Source organism: Cucurbita maxima, unplaced genomic scaffold (assembly GCF_002738345.1).
Source record: "Cucurbita maxima cultivar Rimu unplaced genomic scaffold, Cmax_1.0 Cma_Scf00003, whole genome shotgun sequence".
Classification (NCBI taxonomy): Eukaryota; Viridiplantae; Streptophyta; class Magnoliopsida; order Cucurbitales; family Cucurbitaceae; genus Cucurbita; species Cucurbita maxima.
The window spans coordinates 5,412,762-5,436,080 of record NW_019272019.1 but is presented as its reverse complement, the minus strand read 5'-3'; the positions used below and the strand labels follow the sequence as shown (position 1 = coordinate 5,436,080).

The 23,319-nt window shown below is 37.1% G+C and overlaps 5 protein-coding genes across 6 annotated transcripts; 3 read left to right on the top strand and 2 right to left on the bottom strand.

The window, feature by feature from the left end:
- Positions 1-584: 584 nt before the first annotated feature.
- Positions 585-4,465, bottom strand: LOC111476687 (pentatricopeptide repeat-containing protein At4g31850, chloroplastic). Its single transcript, XM_023120460.1, has one exon. The coding sequence runs from the start codon at positions 4,132-4,134 to the stop codon at positions 790-792; it is 3,345 nt and encodes a 1,114-aa protein (XP_022976228.1). The 5' UTR covers positions 4,135-4,465; the 3' UTR covers positions 585-789.
- Positions 4,466-5,043: 578 nt separating this feature from the next.
- Positions 5,044-6,905, top strand: LOC111476708 (nuclear nucleic acid-binding protein C1D-like). Its single transcript, XM_023120496.1, has 6 exons — positions 5,044-5,501; positions 5,589-5,644; positions 5,730-5,784; positions 5,858-5,938; positions 6,028-6,276; positions 6,493-6,905. Exons 1-5 carry the CDS (start codon positions 5,294-5,296, stop codon positions 6,258-6,260), a joined length of 633 nt encoding a protein of 210 aa, XP_022976264.1. The 5' UTR covers positions 5,044-5,293; the 3' UTR covers positions 6,261-6,276; positions 6,493-6,905.
- A 720-nt stretch (positions 6,906-7,625) lies between these two features.
- On the bottom strand, positions 7,626-11,223 carry LOC111476705 (transmembrane 9 superfamily member 8). Its single transcript, XM_023120489.1, has 7 exons — positions 11,022-11,223; positions 10,103-10,267; positions 9,903-10,012; positions 9,696-9,801; positions 9,500-9,612; positions 9,245-9,398; positions 7,626-9,022 (listed from the first exon to the last, which is right to left on the bottom strand). Exons 1-7 carry the CDS (start codon positions 11,139-11,141, stop codon positions 7,865-7,867), a joined length of 1,926 nt encoding a protein of 641 aa, XP_022976257.1. The 5' UTR covers positions 11,142-11,223; the 3' UTR covers positions 7,626-7,864.
- A 1,799-nt stretch (positions 11,224-13,022) lies between these two features.
- LOC111476706 (phospholipase D Y-like) lies at positions 13,023-20,886 on the top strand. The gene is made up of 7 exons (XM_023120490.1): positions 13,023-13,253; positions 13,387-13,591; positions 14,188-14,389; positions 14,709-14,902; positions 15,001-15,154; positions 19,096-19,260; positions 20,211-20,886. The coding sequence occupies exons 1-7, from the start codon at positions 13,076-13,078 to the stop codon at positions 20,670-20,672; spliced, it is 1,560 nt and encodes a 519-aa protein (XP_022976258.1). The 5' UTR covers positions 13,023-13,075; the 3' UTR covers positions 20,673-20,886.
- A 583-nt stretch (positions 20,887-21,469) lies between these two features.
- On the top strand, positions 21,470-22,855 carry LOC111476712 (3-hydroxyisobutyryl-CoA hydrolase-like protein 2, mitochondrial). 2 transcript variants are annotated; one of them, XM_023120498.1, is made up of 4 exons: positions 21,470-22,092; positions 22,216-22,362; positions 22,406-22,469; positions 22,742-22,855. In XM_023120498.1, exons 1-4 carry the CDS (start codon positions 22,075-22,077, stop codon positions 22,765-22,767), a joined length of 255 nt encoding a protein of 84 aa, XP_022976266.1. In that variant the 5' UTR covers positions 21,470-22,074; the 3' UTR covers positions 22,768-22,855. The 2 variants fall into 2 exon arrangements, with proteins under 2 accessions (XP_022976266.1, XP_022976267.1); XM_023120499.1 differs by having other exon boundaries at positions 22,702-22,855.
- Positions 22,856-23,319: the final 464 nt, after the last annotated feature.

The following is a 23,319-nucleotide window of genomic DNA, read 5'->3' as shown; positions in this document are numbered from 1 at the left end:
AAAGATCATACTTATCCACTATATATGTTATAGTAATAACTAAACCACATAAAGTTCAAATATCAACATTTACGGGTCATAATACATCCCTAATATTAGTTACAAACGTCAAACATTCTAATATTCATGAGTTCAACCTTAACTTTGGGTTTGTTGGGTTGACTTAACAAAAAAGAAAAGTAAACCTAGAAAAGTAAACCTACGAACTAACCTTAATATTCAATTTTCTAAAAATGTATTCCAACCCAAACTGAAAATGAAAAAAAGAAAAAAAAAAATCAACTCAACCTAACCTTAATAGTTCGAGTTGGGTAGTCTAAATTGGTCGAGTTCTCGAATCATTTGGACCCCTTAGTGGAATTTTCACGCCTTCATTGAATTTAAACTATAATTGCCAAATACTTGTAGCTCCCATGTAATTTCCAGCGATCTGTGAACCAGAGATTTCCACTTGATGATCATGCTAAGGTGCTTTTGGTACGATTGATTTCCTCTAAGTTGTACATTTTCCCCTTCCCTTCTTTTTGCTTATGAGAGGGAACATTTGTATAAACTAATATAATCGTTAAAGATTTATACAGTTCATGATGTTACGATATATATATATATATATATATACGAAATAATGTTCTCCAACAGTCACTTCTCAAGGTCTGCTCTAAAAAGCCAGACTTTGAAGCAACCAAAATGGGCAAGAAAACAGATAAGTGCCATCACTTGTATTCCTGAATCTTAAAGAACCCTCTTCAAATATGTACAATTTGTACTCTCAATAGTATGCATGATATTTCAAGATGGATTAGGGAGCTGTGCATACGTACCGTCGTTGGGGTTGCAGCCATCGACCATCATGTTCTTGTAGACCGTATAAGCATGCTCGGGGTTCCCCGACACGCTGTACCCTCGAATGAGAGCGTTATAAGTAAAGACATCTGGTTCTAGCCCTGCAAGTTGGAGCTCTTCATACATCCTCTCGGCTTCTTCCACCATTCCAGCAAGCCCAAGATAAAGCAACATTGCATTATATGTGTGCAGGTCAGGAACAATGCCTCTGTCTCGCATTTCGCTGTATAAAGCAAGCGCTTCCTCCATCCTCTGCGATTTTCCTAGACCGTTTATTATACGATTATAAGCGATAAAGTCGGGATCAAGACCGGTTGATTTCAGCTCCTCGAAATAGTATAAGGCTTCATCTACTCTTCCAGCAAGGCAAAGGCATTCTACCAGAATGGTGTATGACTTCAAGTCTGGCCTTATACCCTCCTTCACCATCCTTTTAAACAACTGGTGAGCGATTTCTATGTCACCTGTTTTCCCATATCCATTTATCAGAATGTTGAATATTGCACAGTTTGGCTTGCATCCATAGTCTGGCATCTCTTCGAAGAGCTGCATCGCTTCCTCTAAGCGTCCCGCTTTTGCTAGTCCGTCGAGGAGAGGGCCGTACGTACAAGGAGTGGGGCAGAAATCACTACTAACAAGATCATAGTAAAAATCTAAAGCTTTATCCAAGTTATTAGATTTTGCAAGGCTGGATATGACGATGTTGTAAGTTATGACGTTCGGCTTGCATTTCCTTGAAACCATCTCATTGTACAGTTCAAAAAGTTCAGCGATCTTCCCCGACTTTCCATGAACGTCGAGCAACATGTTGTAGGTAAAAGTATCAGGAGCACAGGCGGTGTTCTTCATATCCTGAAACAGATCCCAGGCCTTTTCGGTGTAATGAACTTCAAGAAGTTCACCTATCAAACAATTATATGATACCACTGTCGGTTTGATTTCGAGTTTCGTCGTGAAGTTCTCAAATATTTGATAAGCATAAAGTGCTCTCTTTTGCTTACACAAAACTCTAATTAGAGGTATCAAGAATGAGTCTTCCCTGCAAATCCCATTCAATACCAATTCTTCAGCAAATATAACAGCCTTGTCTATCTCAGCTTCAACCAAAGTTCCTCCCATTAAATCTTCCCAAAAGGATCTATTTACATGAAACTGGACCTGGTTGATGAAATCCTTTGCAATCTTTATAGCATCCCCTATCCGCCCGCTCTTCACGATACCGGGAAGGAGGGTACATATTGTGACATGATCGGGGTACATTGATTTCTTCAACTGGTGGAAGAACCAGAATGCATAATTTACTCTGTTTTCTTTGATCAGCCCATAAATAACAGTGTTGTAAGTCAAGACATCAGGTTTACAGTCCATTTCTGTCATTTTAGAAAACATTTCCAAAGCCAATTCAATCTCGTCGTTTTTGCAAAAGCAATCCAGGAGCGTGTTAAACGATATCGTGTTCGGAGAACACCTTTGCTTAATCATACTTTCGAATAATTCAATGGCTTTCTGGACTCGACCCTCTTTCCCTAATCCAGAGAGCAACGTATTATATGTCACAACTGTTGGAGAAAGCTTCATGTCCTTCATTCTATCGAACATTTTCCATGCTTCATCAACTCGTCCCGCCTTGTAAAGCGAATCGATCAAAGAGTTAACCACAATCACATCAGGTTCACATCCATTTTTTATCATCTCGAAAAGTAAATTCACGGCGTCGTCTACTTGTCCTACTTTGCTGTAGCACTTCATCATCATGTTATAGGTCACTGAATCTGGAGCAAGACCATTCTCTCTTAGCCCATTGAACATGTTTTTTGCTTCTCTCAACCTCCCCGTTTCAGCAAGGCTATACAACGATGCATTGCACGCTACAATATTTGGAACAATTCCTCTAGCTTTCATCTTCTCAAAGGTCTCAACAGCTTTGCCAGTATCTCCAGACTTTCCGAAATAGTCGATAAAAATAACGTACGTATAAGCAGTCGGCTGAACACCTAAGGATTCCATGGTATCTAAAAGCTTTAGTGCATCCTCAATTCTACCTGCCTTCAGAAGTCCACAAATAAGTGTGTTATAAGTATGAAGATTTGGTAAGATGCCTTGGTTTCTCATGACATCAAAGGTAGCGAATGCCTCGTCGAAGTCTCTGGCTTTGCATAAGGTGTCAACAAGAATAGTGAAGGTAACGACATCGGGCATATATCCATCAGCTTCCATCTGACTCCAAAATTCTTTGACAGTGTCCAAATCTCCAAAATCATTGAACTTATCTAACAAAGTAATGTAGATTACTTGATCAGGTTTGTGACCATTAGCTTTCATTTTCACAAACAACTCCTTGGCATTTTCCAACCGTCCTGCATTACAAAGGGCGTCGATGAGGACTGTATACGTAACAAGGTCGGGTCCACAACCTTCCTCGTCCATTCTCCTAAATATCTCATACGCCTCGTCGATTTTCCCAGCCCTCCCTAGTACTCTAATGCATATTGTATAAGTGTAAACATTTGGTCTCAATCCCAAACCTTCCATCTCTTTCAACAGAACCATTACCGTTTCCGAGTCCCTCTTCTTTCCCAACGCAACCATAAGTGCTGAATACGTCTTCAGGCTCGGCTTAAGCCCTTCTGAAACCATTCTTCTATAAACTTCCAAGGCCTCACTACAGAATCCTGATTGAATCAACAAATGGATCAATCCGTTGTATGAATATGCATTCAAGACAAATCCAGCTGTTCTCATCTTCTTTAGCGCAATCGTCACCTGCCGAAGCCCACCTCTGATGGAAAGAGCTTTAAAGATTGTCAAATAAGTGCTCAAATCCCTCCTAATAATTTTCTTCTGCATAAATTCAAAAATAGCAGCCATATCCTCCACCTTCTCATGAACTCTTAAGAATTCAAGCATGAAATTGCACGTCTCAGTTGTATGCTGAACACAAGGAAAATCAGGTATAGAGTAAAAATAAGAAAGAGCACGCGTAGTATCCGTCATCGATTTCAAAGCCCGAAGAATTTCCTCTTCGGACACTGGATTTTTCGTCTTCTCTTTTACCGCCACCATCATTTCCTCCGGATTTTGCAACGCAAACCGGCAAACATTCTTCCGCTTCTTCCTGTGCTTCTTCCAATTCGCCATAGACAAAGTCGCAGTTCGAAAATCCCCCTGATTTTCCGATATCAAACCTCTCGATGATCCACTACAACTTGAAGCGTATATCTGACAATTACTAAAAGCACCATTGCAACAAGTGCTGAACATACTCAAAGAGCTAACGATTACAAGTGACATCAGAACATTTCAATCAACAACATGAATGAAGAAGCTGAGTTCCGAAAGGATTCAGATATTGGATGATTGGATGGTTGAGGAACCTCAGTATCCAGAAAGTTAACCAAGTAAATTACATTTACATTACCTTAAAGCCTTCAGAATAGCATTTTCCGGCTGGATTGCAGATGAGTTCCGAAAGAATTTAGATAAAAGTCGGAAACTGCAAGCCTCAATGGGCTCCTGAGATATGCAACTCCTCTGCGGTTTGGCGCTTTTGGATATTTTGTATTTGTGCGAAGCCTATGGCCATGGTTTTTCATTTCTTCGGGAATGGATGATATTTTCTTTGGTCTGCTGCCCTCCGAACCTAAATTGGAAAAGCCACCTATATATTAATGTATTATAAAAGAAGTAAATTTCGTGTTTTATAAAACCTAAATTAATAATTTTGCATTTTTTAAAAATTTAAAAATATTTTTAAACTTTCAAAAAAAAAATATATATATATATATATACCTTTAATTTTAGAAATACCACGTTACAAATACTAATGAACTTTCAAAATCAATAGGGAAAAAATTTAAAAAAAAAATCTTTTTAAAATTCAAATGTATTCCTATAAGATAAATTAAATAAGAATAATGTTTTTTTTTTTTTGAAAGTGTGGTATTGTTAAAAAATTTGAAATTTAAAATATTTTTTTAGACAAAAAAAAAAAAAAACAATGTTTATTTTTATTAATTTAACATTTTATAATTTTAATTTTTTATTTTGTGTAAAATATATTTGTAAATTTGGGGAAAAAATGTAAAAAAGATACAAGAATAATTAAACAAATAAAATCTTTCGAATAATTGAACGAATTAAGAATATGAAAGTACATTTTTATTTTGTATAATTTAACCCTTTTTTTTTCTCAAATAATTGAACGAAAAACTGAAAAATCTCCACATGGAGATCGGCGGTGCATCGAACCAAACTGCCGCCATAAACCTCCTCCAGTTGTAACCCAAAAGCCCTACCCGTCCACTTTCCCCTCCACAATTCAACGACGACGGTCCGAGCTTCCCTCCGCCGTCGCCATCCCAAATCGTCTCCTTTTTAAGGATTTGAATCTCGTCTCTTCGGTTTCTGTGAGTGCTCGTGATAGAGACGGAGTTCAAAATTGGGGGCAAATATGGAGGGAGGTGTTCGAGATTCCGCCGTGGTGCCCGAGAAAGTGATGGATTCAGTGAAGACGACATTGGAAAATGTAGAACAAGTCCAAACTCACCTTATTTCCCTCCTGTCTATCGCCGAGCCGGAAGTCCTTGCCCAAATGCAGCCTCTCCAACGAGCTCAGTCTATGCTTTTGCTTGCTAGAGTCACTACCACTCTCTTTGCATGTAAAATACGAGGAGTTCTTGATTTTTTCTTTCTCTTTTATTTTGGATTATGGAGGCGAAATCTTTGTTCGTTTTGATGTTTTGCAGTGAAGGTGAGGTGTAGCGGCGTTCACCCCGATGATCATCCTATCAACACAGAGCTTGTAATTATTCTCATTCATTGAATCTGGTGATTATTCTTCCATTGTTTTTAAAAAAATCGTTCTTATGTTCTTGTTATGAATGTAGGAGAGATTAAGCTTGTATCAAGACAAACTAGAACGGTTCATAGGCTTGAGTAAAGGTATTGTTTCTTTGTTGTTCATACTTCCTTTCATGTTAGATTGATAATTTTGCATTCAAATTTGTTCATGAAGAACCATTGAAGCGTTCCACTACCTTGAACTATCAAGCAGCTACTCGCTTCATTGAACATTCTCTACCGGATCTCACCCAAGGTTAGCTGAATTTGTTTGTTTTTTTGTGTTGGGGAGGGAATTTCTGTGCTTGATTCCCTTTGATCAAGGAAATATTTCAATACTTTCAGATCAAAAGCAGAGTATGAGGGATATTAGTAGGGGGAAGGGGCCAAAAATGCAGCAATTAGAGAGGAACTTACAAAAGAAGAGGAAGTATCAGTCTTCTGAAAAACAATCTGTTCAAATTGCTGCTAAGGAATTTCTTGAGAAAGCTGCGTGTGAGCTTCTTGGTGATAGTAATGGAGGTTTGCAAGGACCATTATGTGGGGTTGCTTCAGATGATGAACTGCAGGAGGGCTGAATTCTCGTCCACTTTGGTACCTGTTTATCACATTCATGTCTAATTTTGGCGTCCTTTCTTAATAATCACAAGCTTTTCCATTTGAATAATTTTGATGTTCGTAATAACTTTTGCCATTTTAGTTCTACTGCTCATTCTTGCACCAAAGTTTGACTGAATGATTTTTGTTCACTCCATGGAAGTATGAGCTTTCCTTCATGTTTTAACACTTTCTCACCTTTACATCTTTCAGGAGTATGAAAGCCAGATTCACTTGTGCTCTTAATTATCCCAACTCTTGAAGAATTGGTCAATTTTGAGGTTGGATTTGGATCTCCTTGGGGCATTAAATTGTTTTCCCTTTACTTTAGAAGTCTTTATATGTATGCATTTGGAGTTTCAGCCCCATCATGAGCTAGTTGCTATTAGGACAGGACCTGGTTGGGATTTTGGCACTCTACTCTCTCTCTCATGGGCTGTTTTTGCTGGTTGTTTCCACCCCAAATTTTGTTTCTTTGAACTAGTGGGATCATATGAACAAGACATGATCTAGCCTACTTTGGTAGCTGGCTTTTTAGATTTTTTTTTATCTGTATATCAGTGATCATCTTGTTACTTTGAGTTACCTTTTTGCCATAAATTAATAATAGTATGATCGTTGTGATATACCCCTCCGAGAATCTTGCTTTGTGTTTATTTATGAGCTCTGTTAAATTTATTGTTTTGATCAACTACCAAGCTACCATTGAGCCACGACCGGATGAGACTACAACAGAGCTCGGGGCTAACGGAGCTGCCACCACCGGAGCAGGGACTTGGTGGGAGATGAGGCTAGAGAAATACCAGAAATCTCTGTTTCTTTTGCTGCTCACAACAACACTCCACCCCATAATCAAGTTCAGACCCGAGCTCGAAGTATGGTTTTTAGCCTTCATATGTTATTTACTGGAGATATGATAAGTATTGCAGCTTCCTGTCTTTTCCAAAGAGAACCACCAATACCCTCAAGTTCGAAAACAGCATGACGGTCTAGGCGTTCAAAACATTGCAAAACTTATCGAATCCCCTACAGCATCGCCACCATGACCATTGCTGGTCTCTCGGAGCCATCGGGTACCCCACCTATACACCCTGAAAAATCCCTAATCCTTTGCAAAAGTCGTCAATAGAATGTTGCTGAACCTGAAGACTTCTCGTCCCATGCCTTGGTTCAGATCACCCACCCGTTTCCTTTGTTTACAAACTTGATACAAATGTGGAAGTCAAAGCATATAGAAGAAGCCTTCTAGATCAAAAATGGAAAGAAAGAAAATGAGGTTCTATTGATAACGTTTATTCATTCTAAAGAAGAATCTGACAAAGAAGAAGAAAAAAGATCTACACGCGTTTTCTTTCAAAAGATCGAAAATCCTTTGTCAATATGAAGATAGATAACAGAAGCCCTGAGAACAAATGATCTGGCTATAGCAACAGAATTGACATCATTCAAAATTGAGTACAACAGGCTACATTTGAAGGCATCATAGTAATACTTCAATTTTAAAATCTTAGAAGAATATAATTTCAGCATCCTGCAAAAGTAAATGGAGCAAAATAATGGTCGATAACGATCTGGTTCGAGTTCATTAATCGATCTTCACTGATGAGTAGATGAGCCTTGTGAACCAAAAGCACGCATAGAAGCCAATGGTACCGGTAAGCACAAAGAATGCATACGAGACGATTAGCATATATCCAAAGTACAATATTCCAGATACCAGCTTCGTGATTTCAAGCTTTGTGAAGAAGTAGAAGGCGGAATAGAGGAAGAGGTAGAGGGCAGATGAGCCAGAGGTCAAGTAAGATCTCCACCACCATAAGTAATCTTCACTGCACAACTGGAAGTAGCAGAGCACAATGGTGATTTCAGCGCAAGTGATGAGGAGGATAATGAAAACCAAGAAGAGGAAGCCGAAAATGTAGTAGAACTGATTTAGCCAAATTGAGGTAAGGATGAAGAAGAGTTCAATGAAAACGGCTCCAAAGGGGAGGATTCCCCCGATAAGAACTGAGAAGGCTGGGTGCATGTACCAAGCTTGCTCTGGGATCTGCCTGGGGATCTTGTTTGTCTTCACTGGATCTTCAATGGCTGGCTTCCTGAACCCGACATAGCTGCCCACAAACACAAGGGGGACCGAGATTCCAAACCATAAAAAGACTAGAGCAAACATTGTTCCAAAGGGCACAGCTCCGGATGATTTTTGTCCCCAAATCAAGGCATTTAAAACGAAGAACAGAGCGAATATGGTCGCAGGGAAGATGACAGCGGTATTCAGGGCAATCTTCTTCCACTCTGTACCCTTGAACATTTTGTACAGACGAGCTGAGGCAAAACCAGCAAAAAGACCCATGAAGACCCAGAGCAAGAGCATGGCTGTCATAAGTCCACCTCTGTTTGAAGGGGAGAGGAACCCAAGGATGGCGAACATCATTGTTACAACAACCATTCCCAAGAACTGAACTCCCGTTCCAACGTACACGCATAGTAGATCTGAATTCTTAGGAGGCCTGAAAACATCCCCATGAACAAGCTTCCACCCCGTCTCTTCCTGTGCTTCTTCCAGGGTTTCAAGCTCGTTGTATTTCGAAATATCACGGTATAATGTACGGAGCATAATCATTGCAACCATGCCGGAGAGGAAAAGAACAATCATCAATGAATTGACGATAGAGAACCAATGGATTTGATCGTCGCTCATCAAAAGATACGCATCCCATCTAGAAGCCCACTTCACTTCACTCTCCTGAAGGAAATAAAAAGTAGCCCGTAAATCTAGACATGAGTTCATGGCCTAGTAAGTTTAGCCTAAATATCCTTGACGTCCTATAGCTGAGAAAAGGACATGGCAGTGAGAAAATAAAAATCTAATTCAATGGGTGTTCTGGTCCCTCAAAATGAATTACGTGTACCTAGCGACAGAAAGCGGCTAATAAAGGTTATAGCACTAAAAGATCTGCAAGCGCACCTGAAATTCAACATCATAAGTAAATATGATCTCCTTTCCCTCTTCGACCTCCTGTGGTGAGTTGGAATTAACAACCATGTGTTTTGCATGGGGGTCGCAGGTTGTGAGCCGAGTATTCTTATCGTTCCAGTTCCCTTCGTATTCATGCTTGACACTGAATGCAACAAAACACTGTAAGCAGGTTGCATTACAAACTACTACCAAACCTGGAAAATCAAAAGCTCGATGCTCGAGTAGAATGGATGGAGTAATAACCTGTATGGTTTGACCTCAAATCCCACGATTCTTGCAGAATCAGTTTGCATGTCTTTATGATATCTGACTGTAAATGCTAGATGGTTATGGATAAAGTACTTCTCATCTTTGCTCTGTACAAAATCAGAAAATAAATTAAAATCAATTTTGTGTAAATATGAACATCAATTTGCTGATGAAAAACTAAAGAACTTGCCGCTGTATATTGGCCTTTAAGCCCAACATGATAACCCATTTGGTAAACAGGTGACTCTTGGTCCTGCCTTTGAATCGGAAAAACCAGGGGAAGGTTATCCAGGATCCTGTCACATAAACGGCAGATTCAAGATGTGAAACCCTAAAGCGATCAATAAACAACAGAAGACAATAATATGCTTTTCTTCCCCTGAGAGAAATGTCGTACATGTTGACCCGATATTCATCGTTGATCTTCTCTTTGAACTCCTTTGCTTCTTTGGCATCGAGTTTAATCCGACCAACTATACTACACATCTGAGGCTCCCGCATTTTAAACTGCAAAAAGTTCCAAATCCAATAGGGTCAAGAACTTAACTATGGCAAACAGAAGGGAAGTTTCCTATGCTCAGGTAAATCGTAACTCACCACATAGGGGGAATTTTCAATTCTGTCACCTCGAAGAACTTCACCTAGGTTCTCTGCACTGTCCAGAATCTTTTCTGGACGACTAAATGGGAGTGAATAATACGAGTAAGGGAGCTGAGTCTTGATTGATGTCAATTTGTTTACTTTCACTTTCAATTCATCTCCCTGCATCCAAACATGAATAAGTAGCACAATGATCTCTTAGATCAGAAACGCACTATGACGAAGGTATTATGCCACTCGCACACACGAGATTCTATTCTCACTGAGATTGAAAAACGTTCCAACATATTTTGAGATATTTTTACAACTCAAGCAAAACAATAGCAGAATCCAACATAATATGTAAACATTATATATGATATAAGAATGAGAGTGAAAATGCAGTGTCTTCATCCCTTCAAAGAGCATCTAGAATCATTAGTCCCAGCTGACTTACACCCTCCCCATCCCCCACACCACATTTGATAAAAACAAAGAGATGACTTGCCATTAGGGATGCTTCGTATTCCCTACGATTCATGCAACTTTTCAAAACAAAAGTTGAATCTAGGAGTAAGCGTCTCTAATCCGTAACATAAATTTTCTACATCACATGACACCTGCATTTTGGTACGATGCACTTAAAATTCCCACACAAACAATCCCCGCTCAAGATTGAGGTGATCTACCACGATGCAAAAACTACAAATAACAACAAACAACAGACAACAAAACGAGATTTCCAGATCTAGATTCCACCACACTCATCCCATTCCACACACTACCCCCGTAATTCCAGCAGCTCCCAACATCAACCACAGATCCGACGATACAACACGGATCAAGCAGCAATTACACCCCCCAATCCAGAGAAACCACAACAATGCAAACAATGAACACAAACAAGTCACAAACAAGCGTATTCGCGACAACTAACCTTCTCGAAGTCCTCGGGGGCAACACCAGGAAGGTAGAAAGAGTTAACTCCATGAATCAAAAGCAAGAGAACAGCAGCAATGAAGAAGTTCCGGATCGATGTAGATCTCGGAGTCGCCATAGCGAAGGACAGGAGAAATGGTAGAGAAGGGAACGAAGACGCAATAGATCCAAGAGGGGAGGATTTAATCTCTGCCTGTACATATGAGGGAAATGGGAAAGGAAGAAAATAAGGTGCAAAATCAATCAGATAGTGGCAGTACACCAGATTACTACCTCCCATCCTTTCGTGATTGTTACGGTGACGTTTTACCAATCCGGCCTGATCTTGCCACGTCATCATTCTGAAACAATCAAGACCGTACAATTTCCTTTTTTTTTTTATTTAATGAAAATTGGTAGTATTTAAATCCATTCAATTTTTGGTGTGGAGATTGCGTGATTAGCTTCTGAGTTTTCCCGGCTAATAATCTGTCAAAACACTTTATTAATAATATTATTCCAAGAAAAATTCAGTAAATAATTTTAGAAAACACGTGCAAAAACCTTCAAAATTACACTTTTCTTTTTCGGTTTAAGCGTAGATTAGTTGTTAAGTTTTATTGGTCTTTTTTAATTGCCAAATTGAGTTTTTCATTTTTCATAATTTTATTGGTCTTTTTTTATTTTATTTTATTTTTAGATTTTCGATTTGATTTGGTCTTGACCGAATTCTTATATATGTAACCGGTTGTCGTAGAATATAAGCATTTTTAAAATATATTGAGAAGTAAATATTATGTGGTAAAATAAATAGTAATATCTAAAATAATTAATTCTTTTTAAATTTTGAAAGAAAAAAAAATTAAACCATCAAATTAAGTACGTAAAATAAATATTTTAAAATTTTAATGACCTGTTGATTTTTGTAAGAACGTTTTTATTTATGGATTCACATTTCTTGTTCCTAGTTGTTTAGAAACAGAAGCTTCTAATTAAGGATCTTGTTTATTATTTAATAATTATTATTCTGTAAATATTTTAAAATTTTGTGTATAAATTTTTAATTTTATCCAATAATTTTGTAATTTGAGTTACTGTCAAAACTAATAAAATTTTAGTTTTAGTACTTTATGTGAAATCTTATCTTATACACGTGCTTCGTAATTTATTAAATATTTATAAAAAATATTTAAATTGAAAAAAAAATAAAGGACATACTAAAATTACAACACTAGTCTAAGATTCATGTGTAATTTAATGAAGTTAAAAGACGTTTCTATACATCTCTTGCAATATAATCACGTTACATATTTGTTTTGAATACTTAAGATCGACTCACAAAGGTCATTTTTATTTATTTTGTTTCAAATTTATTTAATTATCAATTTATTTAAATATTTTTAACAATAATTTCCCTCTCTAGATGAGTTTATTTTAAGGTTCCTTTGATGCCCGTGTAATAAAATGATTAGCTGTCATAATTTGTCTTATTACGTATATTATATATAAATCCAGTAGTTAACTCGATTTAAAAAATAATAATAATCATATTCATTCCAGTACATTATTTTATTATTGAATAATAATAATTAAAAAAACATCCAAAAGGACTACAATCAATTGTATATTATTTTGTATAGAAAGATATATTTTCTTTTCTTTTTTTTTTTTTTCCACCGACACTCATTTTTACCCTAATTTGTCCTTTTTAAAAAAAAAAGGTTGACTTTAGTCCGTGTTCTGTCACTTATCTTCTTCTTCATTTTTATGCATAATTTTTACAGTTTACAAAATAATTAAAAAATAAAAAATAAAATCAATTAGGATATATTTTTTAGTTTAAAATTTAAAATTTATTTATTTTCCTAAATGCATAATGGTTAATCAAATTAACATAATTATCTTTTTTAATTATGTAAATTATAACATCTTATAATTTCATCAACAAAACTATAAGTTAATTATCGGATTTACTTTTATCTCAAAATAATAATAATAATAATAATAAATTCAGGACAAAAGAATCCTTTGCTACAAATTTGGAAGATCAACGCGCAAACAGGAGGAGGGAAAATGGAAGTGCAGACTGTGACTGTTACCGTAACTACCATTTTCAGCGCGCTCTTCTTCTTCACCAGCCAGTTCCCGCCTGTTCTCTCCTTCAGTCAACCACAATGCAAGGCTTGGCTTGTACAATCGATTCCTACCGATATGCCGCAGCTACAGCGGGTTCAAGGCGTCCTATCTACACGTAAATCTCATAGTCTTTTTGTCATTTGCATTTCTTATTCATTTGATGATCTTTGTTAATTTTTTTGCTCCGATTCTCTCTGTTTAGATACCTAGAAATCGTGACTTAAGTCTTAGGTTTGTTGGATTATCAGGAGATGTATTTGTATGGTTAGCTGGGAACTCGACGCAGCGATTGGATATCATTGCTCAGTACTGGGACTTACTAGCGGCTCCTGATGATTCTCGTTCGGGGGAGTATGGATATTCAAATGAGGATTTGAAGAAATTTGGGGCTTATCAAGGTTATGATGTTTATTCTGCCATAGAGAAAGCTGCTGATCGCCATGTGAATGTCAGGTAGATTGAATTTGGTTTTGGTGTTGCTTTGACAATAATTTAGGACTTGGAGATGGAAATGGTTTAAATCCAAATGGTAAACTGCTCTGCCGTTGTTTTTACAAACTTGTAGTATTCAACTATACTTGGTTGGTAGATAAAAATATGCATATTTTACTCCTTGAGGATGATAAGATGAATTTGTATGTTGTAAGATTTTTAATTACTCCGTCTTTAGATGATACAAATTTGTACAATCTTGAAGTTGTTACGAAAAACTTGGAATTTGATGTAACAACCTTGTTAAAGAACGAGATCTCTAGGTCTAAATTATCCAAGAATTCAAAAAACGATAATAAGGGAAAGTTTTGGAACGGATTACTCAGATCAAAAGTAAAGAAAACTCGTGATTCGAATCACTCCATAAGATAGATTGATCAAGACTACTTGAATGACTCTAGCATGTAAATCTAAACACAAGAAATTGCAACAGAACAAGCTCATGGCTTAAGAAGCATAATATGCAACTTTCATTATGATATCCAAAATCTTCATACTTATTTCATATCAGAAGTTCTTCATTACGTTAATTAATTTCACTACTTTTCATTACGTAGGCTCGTATCTCACTCGGGGGTATATCCTAACTATGGAAAGGAACCGGCTGACTTGGCTTCTGGAAGGCCAAACGTGCAGGATGTAACGTTATTACTCGGTGATTGGTATGGGTCAGGCATAATCCATACCAAAGTTTGGATATCTGATGATAAAGATGTGTATATAGGGTCTGCAAACCAGGACTGGAAATCTCTCTCACAGGTAAGCTGGTTCTGGAAGTACTTTTTATATTAAGAACTTACTTCAACCGCATTGTTTATTGATGAGGAGAGTTTAAAACAGATAGAGCTCCAAATCTCTGATAATGGTTCTTATTTATTGGTGAAATATACAATACTGATTTTTGGGGAACGAAGCATTCTTTATAAGAGTGTGGAAACCTCTCTCTAGCATATGCGTTTTAAAAACCTTGAGGGGAAGTCCGAAAAGGAAAGTCCAAAAAGGACAATATCTACTAGCAGTGGGCTCAGTCTGGGAGTCTAGAGTCTAAGTTGATGCCCCAATCACTTGATGGTTTTAGGTGAAGGAACTCGGAATATATCTAACTGGCTGTCCAAGCATAGCAGCTCATGTCAAGGTCTATTTTGACAATCTATTGAAACTCTCATTTCTTAATCACACGGATTACACAAGAACGGTATTCGACCACCAATGGCAGATACAGAGAAAAGTTCCTTGCTGGTCATATTTTATCGATCCCGATTCCAGATGCAGGCAAGTCGAACAATTCTCGTTTTCCTTCTTTTTACAGAATAATGTATTTTTCTAGTGTATTCAATATTGGCAGTAGATTTTTTTTCTTCTTTTTGCAGGTCACCGCTTCCACCATATGTGAACATTCCCCATACGTTAGGATATCCATTTATATCAGATCCTTACACACTCAACTTATCAATCCAAACTCCTGGGAGCAGCTTTTCAACCTTGCTGCCTCACTCTTGCTATCTCTCTTTTGCGCCTCCAGAGGTATTTGGCAATATTTTCACCTTTTTGGGCTATTTCTCTTCTGCAATATGGAGTCTAATGGCTAAAATAAGTGCAATGCGTAGAGGAAAAAAGAAAAATACCTGAGTGATCCATGGAGCATGGTATTTAGCCGCATACTAAACTGAACAAACATAATCAAATTTAAATTGAACTGATATAGAGCTTGAGAAATAGTGAAGTGAATTGATAGATATTACAAATTCTTTTTACGAAATATTAATTTAACACCATAGTTTTAGGTGCGAATTCAATTTACTGTAGTGAAATATTATCATGTTCTACGAACTACAATTTAGCTTCAAGTAAAATGTTTATTTTCTGGACTTCTGTCGGATTTTGATGTCAATTAGGCATCCTAAAAGTCCTTACTTCCCTGAAATATGGTTACTAGGACAAGGATGTAAGATGCCTCTACGTCGTTTTATACCAGAAAATCCCACAAATCACGTGGAATTCAGACACCCAAGGGGCAGGCGTTTGAGATTCCCACCAAGCCAAAATTAACTAGAAGCTTTTAGGAAGAACTAATAAAAAGAATTGGGTTGGTATCCATTGTTTGCTGTATAGGCTGAGAGATGATGTTTGAGATATGATTTAAAGTATTCAAAAAGATATGATTCAGATTAGTTGAGATATGATTCAAATATTCAAACTACCAAAATTTTAGGAGATTGTTGGTAGATTTGAATTTTTCTAGATTTCGATGATTTACTATTTCTAGTCCAGTGTATAAGCTATAAATACCGGAATTGTGTAACCCTCTAAGCATTAAGTCACTAGACAATAATAAAACAATGCAGCATTCATCTATTCTATCTATTCTTATCTCTTTCACTATCCTTTTTCCAACAAATTTGGTATCAGAGCCAAGTTCGTTCGACACGAGGGCGAGTGATTATTTTCTTTCACAAAACAAAAATGGTAGTAGCTGACTTTTCTTCCTCTGCACCGTTGTTACCGATCTTTAATGGTGAGAAATATGAATGGTGGAGCATCAAGATGAAGACCTTGCTCAGATCGCAGGAGCTATAGGACTTGGTGGAGAACGGATTTGTTGATGTATTAGAACCCACAATAGAAGAAAAGGAGAGACAGAGAGAAACTAAGAAAAACGATGTCAAGGCTTTATTCATTATTAAGCAAGCAGTTCATGAGACTATCTTCTAACGAATTGCAGCATCAACCACATCAAAGCAGACATGGTCAATTCTACATAAGGAGTTTTTAGGAGATTCAAAGGTCATGACAGTGAAATTGCAATCTCTAAGATGTGATTTTGAAACTCTAATCATGACGAATCAATTGCTGATTTTTTGTCAAGAGCAATGACAATAGTCAGTCAGATGCGTACCTATGGAGACAAAATTTCAAACGAAACAATTGTTGCAAAGGTGTTGAGAAGCTTGACTTCAAAGTTTGACTATGTGGTGGCTGCCATAGAAGAAGCTAAGGATCTATCCATACTCTTCGTTGATGAATTGATGGGCTCGCTTCAGGCCCATGAGGCAAGAATCAATAGAGCATCAGAAAGGAACGAAGAAAAGGCACTACAGGTGAAGGAGACAACCAACAACGAGAGAGAAAATATTCATTTAGCAGGTAGAAGTCATGGAAGAGGAGGATTTCGCAGCTTCCATGGTGGTCGTGATAACAGGGGTAGATGGAGAAGTGATGGACATAGACAATTCAATGAACAAAAGAATGTCATACAATGTTACCATTGCAGAAGGTATGGGCACACAAAATCTGATAAAAATCAACGAATGAATTTTGCAGCAGAAAATGAAGAAGAAGAAGAAAAGCTGCTTATGGCGTGCATGGATACTAATCCAAAAAAGGGTGACTTATGGTTTGTTGATAATGGATGCTCGAACCATATGACAAGCACCAAATCTTTATTCAAAGAGCTTGATGAGACGCAAAAAATTAAGGTGCAACTTGGAAACACAATAGAGATGAAAGTTGAGGGAAAATGTACAGTGAAAGTCGAAACCAGTCATGGTAAGATAAAACAATTAGATAATGTTCAAGTTGAGGGATTTAGGGTATAATTTATTGAGTGTTGGACAATTGATGACTAAAAAACATTCAGTTCTATTTAATGACAACACATTTAATGACAACACGTGTCATTACACATAAGAAATCAAGCCATAAAGTTCAAATTGCCATGACTTCAAATAAGATGTTTCCACTTGATATTTCTAACATGAAGGATTTTGCTCTTGCTGTTAGCACGAAAGATGACTCAACATTATGGCATCTCAGATATGGACATCTTCATATGAACGGCCTGAAAAACTCAGGAATAAAGGTATGGTTTTCGGATTACCAAGAATTGACTCAACTAATTTATGTGAAGGATGCATTTATGGCAAGCAGACTATGAAGTCCTTTCCTATTAGAAAAGCTAGAAGAGCTTCACATTGTCTAGAACTAATTCATGCTGATTTATGTGGGTCAATGCAAACGAAGTCCTTGGGTGGGAGTATATATTTTTTACTATTCATTGATGATTATAGTCGCCTGAGCTGGGTTTACTCTCTACAACATAAGTCAGCATTAAAGTTCTTTGAACAGACAGAGGTCGCGAGTTCATATCCAAAGGGAATTAACAGCTTCCTACACTCCAGAATAAAATGGAATCGCTGAACGAAAAAATAGAACTATTGTGGAGATGGCAAGAAGTATGTTACAAGCAAGGAGACTTCCAAACCAATTTTGGGCAGAAGCCATAACAACATTTGTTTATCTATTACACATCTCACCAACAAAGGCGGTTATGAATCAAACTCTTTATGAAGCATGGCACAGAAGGAAACCATCTGTAAGTCATTTACGAATCTTTGGTTGTGTTGCTTATGCTTTGAAACATCCTCAAATTTGTCAAAAGCTTGATGAAAAATCTGAAAAATGCATTTTCATTGGCTATTGTACCATATAAATTATAACCTCATCAGTGAAAAGATTTTAGTTAGAAGGGATGTAATATTTAATGAAAACGTGAGTTAGGATTGGAGTAAAGAACAGAAGCAGCAAAAGATTACAGTTGAAGTTTTTCTATAAGAGACAAGGGTCAACTACAGTGCATCTCCTAGTGCCTCCACTGCAACGCAAAGTGTGTCAAATTCATCATCTTCAGCATCACTGAACAACAATTCTTCTCTTGAAGAACTTTCAGATGAGACACCTCAAAGGAAGTATAAATCTTTAGCTGACATATATGCATCATGTCAATTTGCTCTTACTGTTTCAGACCCTATGAATTATGAAGAAGCAACTGAAAAAGAAGACGGGAAGAAAGCCATGGCAGTAGAGATGCAGTCCGTTAAGAAAGATGGAACATGGGATATGGTTGACCTACCAAACGAAAAGTTTTATGGAGATTTACCAGAAGTTTATGTAACACCGCCAGAGGGATTCATAAAGGAAGACAAAGAAACAAAGGTATACAAGTTGAGACAGACATTGTATGGGTTAAAAGCAGACATATTTATGAAGGCCTTGTCAAAAGAAAAGCTGTGTACTTGACATCTGCAACTTTAAAGATATGATTCAGAGTAGTTGAGATATGATTCAAATATTCAAACTACCAAGATTTTAGGAGATTGTTAGTAGATTTGAATTTTTCTAGATTTCGATGATTTACTATTACTGGTCCAGTGTATAAGCTATAAATACGGGAATTGTGTAACCCTCTAAGCATTAAGTCAGTAGACAATAATAAAGCACTGCAGCATTCATTATTCTATCTATTCTTATCTCTTTCACTATCCTTTTTTCCAACCGATGATACAGTTTTTGGAGGGTAATGATACTCAACGGTATCAATAGCTCCCGTGAGTGCTCCATTTACATTTAGTTTTTCATGTAGTATAACTAATTTCATCCTCCACTTTGAAATCATTTGCAGTCCACAGTTATTATTTGGCAGGTACCAATCTGATGAACAGGCATGGTCGGACACAATTAAATCCGTGAGCAGTGGAGAAATTGTTAGGATAAGTACCATGGACTGGCTGGGTCAGTCTGAATTTACCACACCAACAATTTTCTGGTCGTCCTTGTCTTCTGCAATATCAGAGGTAAGTTTTAGCTCGACTTTACTTGCCTGCTTATGTGGTTAATGTTATGATGTACTGCCATTTTTCGTGCGGTTGTTGATATTTACTAAACATTTAACGCAAAAGTAAGCAATGGTTAAAGCATTCTTGAGACTATTAATGTCAAGTATTGAAATGATGTGAAGCCGTATTGACAAGGAATCCACCAAAGGAAAGGTCTGACACCTAATGATAAGGAATCACTATAAGAGAAGTAAGATTCAGATTACCTTGTTGATTAAATATCTCAAGGTAAGAAACTTGTTTGAGATTTGAATCACTATACGAGCAAGATCGATCATGTCAAGCTTGAATAATTCTAAAGATGCAATTTAGACTCATAGAATTGCAAAGAAACTTAGCCCTTGGCTAAAGAAAAAAGTAAGAACACTTAGCCCTAATGATAAGGAATCACTCTAAGGGAAAGTAAAATTTGGATTACCTTGTTGATCAAATATCTCAAGAGAATAACACTTGGCTGAGATTCAAATCACTATACAAGCAAGATCGATCATGTCAAACTTGAATGATTCTTTTTACTTTCCAAGTCCCTTTTCAAAGACAACATATATGACTTTATATAGCCTCAAAATTAAAACTCGTAACCTTCCATAAGGCACTTCAAGAGTTGTAACTTTCATATTTTATGACCATCCGGGAAAAGCCATAACTTGTAACCATCGAAGAGTAAATGAAACTTGATTCTTCTTTAATGTGGCATGAATTACAACATATTGTGATAATTTGCACATCATCTTCACGTCTTCCTTGAAGTTTATATTACATGATTGATGTCTTGGTTCATATCACGTATGGTATCCTCTGCACTCTAGCCACAACCCTTTCAATTCCGAGTTTATTTTGTACAGCCTGGTAGAAAAGGGCGTGCTTTCTAGATTTTGAATCTTGACAAAAACCATTTATTCCGATAGGTCATCTTCTCGAAAAATGCAACCGTCAAGTTATTGGTATCGTACTGGACACATTTTGTCGAGAACACCGATCCATATCTCAAGTCTCTTCTCTACTCGAACATCCTCTGCAACTCTTCAAAATTCAATCATTGTTTTGGAAAAGTTGAGATCAAGTACTATGTCGTTCCCGGTTACAACCGATCAGGACCAGCACTTTATCCGAACGGAACTAGAACAAACAATACATATCCCAGTTTTACAAGAGTTCAACATGGAAAGTTTGCAGTTAGTAACGTTAGAGCCCACATAGGAACAAGCAATCTTGCGTGGGATTACTTTTATGTAACCTCTGGTGTCAGCTTTGGAACATACAACCCAGCTATTGTTAAGCAGCTTCAAGAAGTGTTTGACGCTGACTGGAATTCTCCTTATACTGTCCCCGTTGAAGCCCTACAGGACGGCCCTACATTTTCCAGCTGATTTGCCCTTGAGTGAAAGGTTTGATGAAACTGCAGGGAACAAGCTCTTCACTTGATTGTTAGTGTTACAAATCCAATTTAGATTTGGTGTTGAAGGATGACATTGTTAGTCTGTGTTATTTAGGTTACTCGTACTCAAATAGAGTTGAAAACTTCTTTAATTTGTCTCAAGTTTGAGTTATTTGAACGTTTAAAAAGTTAGGGTTGATTTGAAATGACTTTCTAAGTGCTTAAAAATACTTTTTAAAATTTTCATCCTAACGAATCCTCTTACTTCCAAAAATAAATTGTCTACTAACGTCAACATATTACAATTCGTTAAGATATATACCAGAGGCTCGGATCTCTCTCACATGTTGTCGAGCTAAAAAATGGAAAGGAACGGACCTACAAATGGAAAGGAAAAAAGACATTAATTACCATGCAAACATTTTATTTATTTTTAGCTTGAGAAAATTTGAACTTATTTCTTCTATTTTTGTGTATTTATCATAAAAAGTAAGATTAAATTTTAAGTTATATGCTCAAGTGAGCATCGTTTAGAGGTAATTAATGTATACTCTTATTTAAATCTCTAAATTTTTTTATGGTACCAAAAAAATTATGTTATAGATTTGTTTAAAAAAATAATAAGTATGCTATATAAATAACAAAAAAAAATTAATAATCAGAAAAATGTCTAAAATGGTATCAAATCCACGTGGGCCGTATGCTGGACCGGGTTCCCAAATTTTTGGGCCATTGCATATTTGGAATTGGGCCTCACCACAAAGGAGTCTTCGGCCCATTTCTCTGGAATCAGCGCCAAATGAAATGGGTTATTTTCCCTCCAACTAGACACCAGATGGTCCCAAAAATCTCTGAATCAAGAACGAGCGCTTGGCAGCAACAGGGGGCAAGATTTCTCGAGTCGCTCGAATATTGTATGCGCTTCGGAACTTCGCTTGAAACTTGAAGGTCTGTTCTTAGCTTCGAATGACCAGAGACGAGAACAAAGATTGTGGAATGTAGAACAATTCACACCGATTTCCAGATAGATAGGGAGAGATGCAGAGATTGAAAGCAGTGGAAGCTGTGAGGAGATCTTCATTTCAGCGTTTTAGCTCTTTTTCTAACCTGAAGAGAGGCTTTTCTGCTCTACCAAACTATGCTCAAACTGATGATGTTTTCGACCAGGTTTGTATTCGGAGTTCTTTTTTAGTTTGTTAACGAGCAATCAAACGCCGAAATGCGCCTCTTTCTATCTGCTTTTTCTCTCCTAAACTCGATTCATTTTCGGTGGAGGAGCTTACTGTGCAGGTACCGGTTTTTGTTTCTGAAGAGGTGTTTATGTGATCGTTAGATTCCAGTGAAAGGAGGACCGAAGTCTAGAGCAGCTATCCTCAATAGACCATCGGCTCTCAATGCTCACTACTTCCATGGTTCTTTTCCTATTTTTTATTCTTTGCTTCCTTTCTGTGTTGTGAGATTAGTTTTCTGTCTGGTTTGGTTCATAATTGCCTCCACATTGAAAAATGTTCAACTGCGAGATGTATTTGTCGTAGGTAGCCCCGCTGAACAATCTGTATGAATCGTGGCAGGAAAATTCTGATATCGGAATTGTCTTAATGAAGGCGTGGACTGATTTATGCGTACATTCACGGCTGTTCGACGTCGAGCACTTTCTCCGATTTAATTGTTATATTTCCAGTGTCAGAAACCTCTTAATTGAAAGTTTAGCTCGTGTTTTTGAAGGCTAGTGGCAGGGCGTTTTGCTCCGGTGCAGATGTTGTCGCTCTTAATCATTTCTCAAATGAAGGTGAGAGGTTTTTTGATGTTTCGAATGGAACTTAACAAACTAGTCATTCGCATTGGTTAAGGCGTTCATATGATCATGCAATTTTATACTATTCTGTTTAGCTACGGAGCATTGAGAATCCGCGAAGGCATCGATAGGCTTTGGCATTACTTGTTTAATGTTAATTTTGTTCTCGTTATGAATGGTAAATGTTATCAGTTTCTTAGGGAAACTTATATGATTGTCATTTCAGCAAACTTTTCAATATGAAACAAATGTATTGAAAAGGATAGAAGATGCAAATGGAGAGGAGAGATGACTGGAAGTCAGGACCTATGGCATATTAGGGAAATCATGAAAGCATTCTTGAACTGGCCAAAAGTAAGAAAGGCGGCCACTAGACAAAATGAAGTAAGAAGATTTCACTCATTCCCACACCTCCTCTGCTTTATCCGTTTATCTCAAAATTTGATCTAATTCATATTCCAAGAAATAGAATGAAGAGGAAAACCTCCACATTGTCTATGTTGAGACTAGAGAGGAAAATCCTGGAGGGATAGAGGGAAGGAGAAATTGAACTCAATGGATCTCCCTTTTTATCGTAGGAAACCTCACAATAAGTCTTTAATTCTCTCCCTTCACAGATCAACATTACATGTCACACACTTTTGAGTGCTAAGGATTGTTCAAGTAATTTGGAGGAAATATGTGACGACTTTTAATACTTTAGATTCGGAAGCCATTGTCACCACTCTTTATTTGGATAAAGAAGAGAAATCATGGCTTAATGTTCCCAACCGGTTTGGTTGGATGAAATAGAGAAAACTACAATTGAAAGTTATTTAAACTTAGTGAATTAGACAGTTCACAC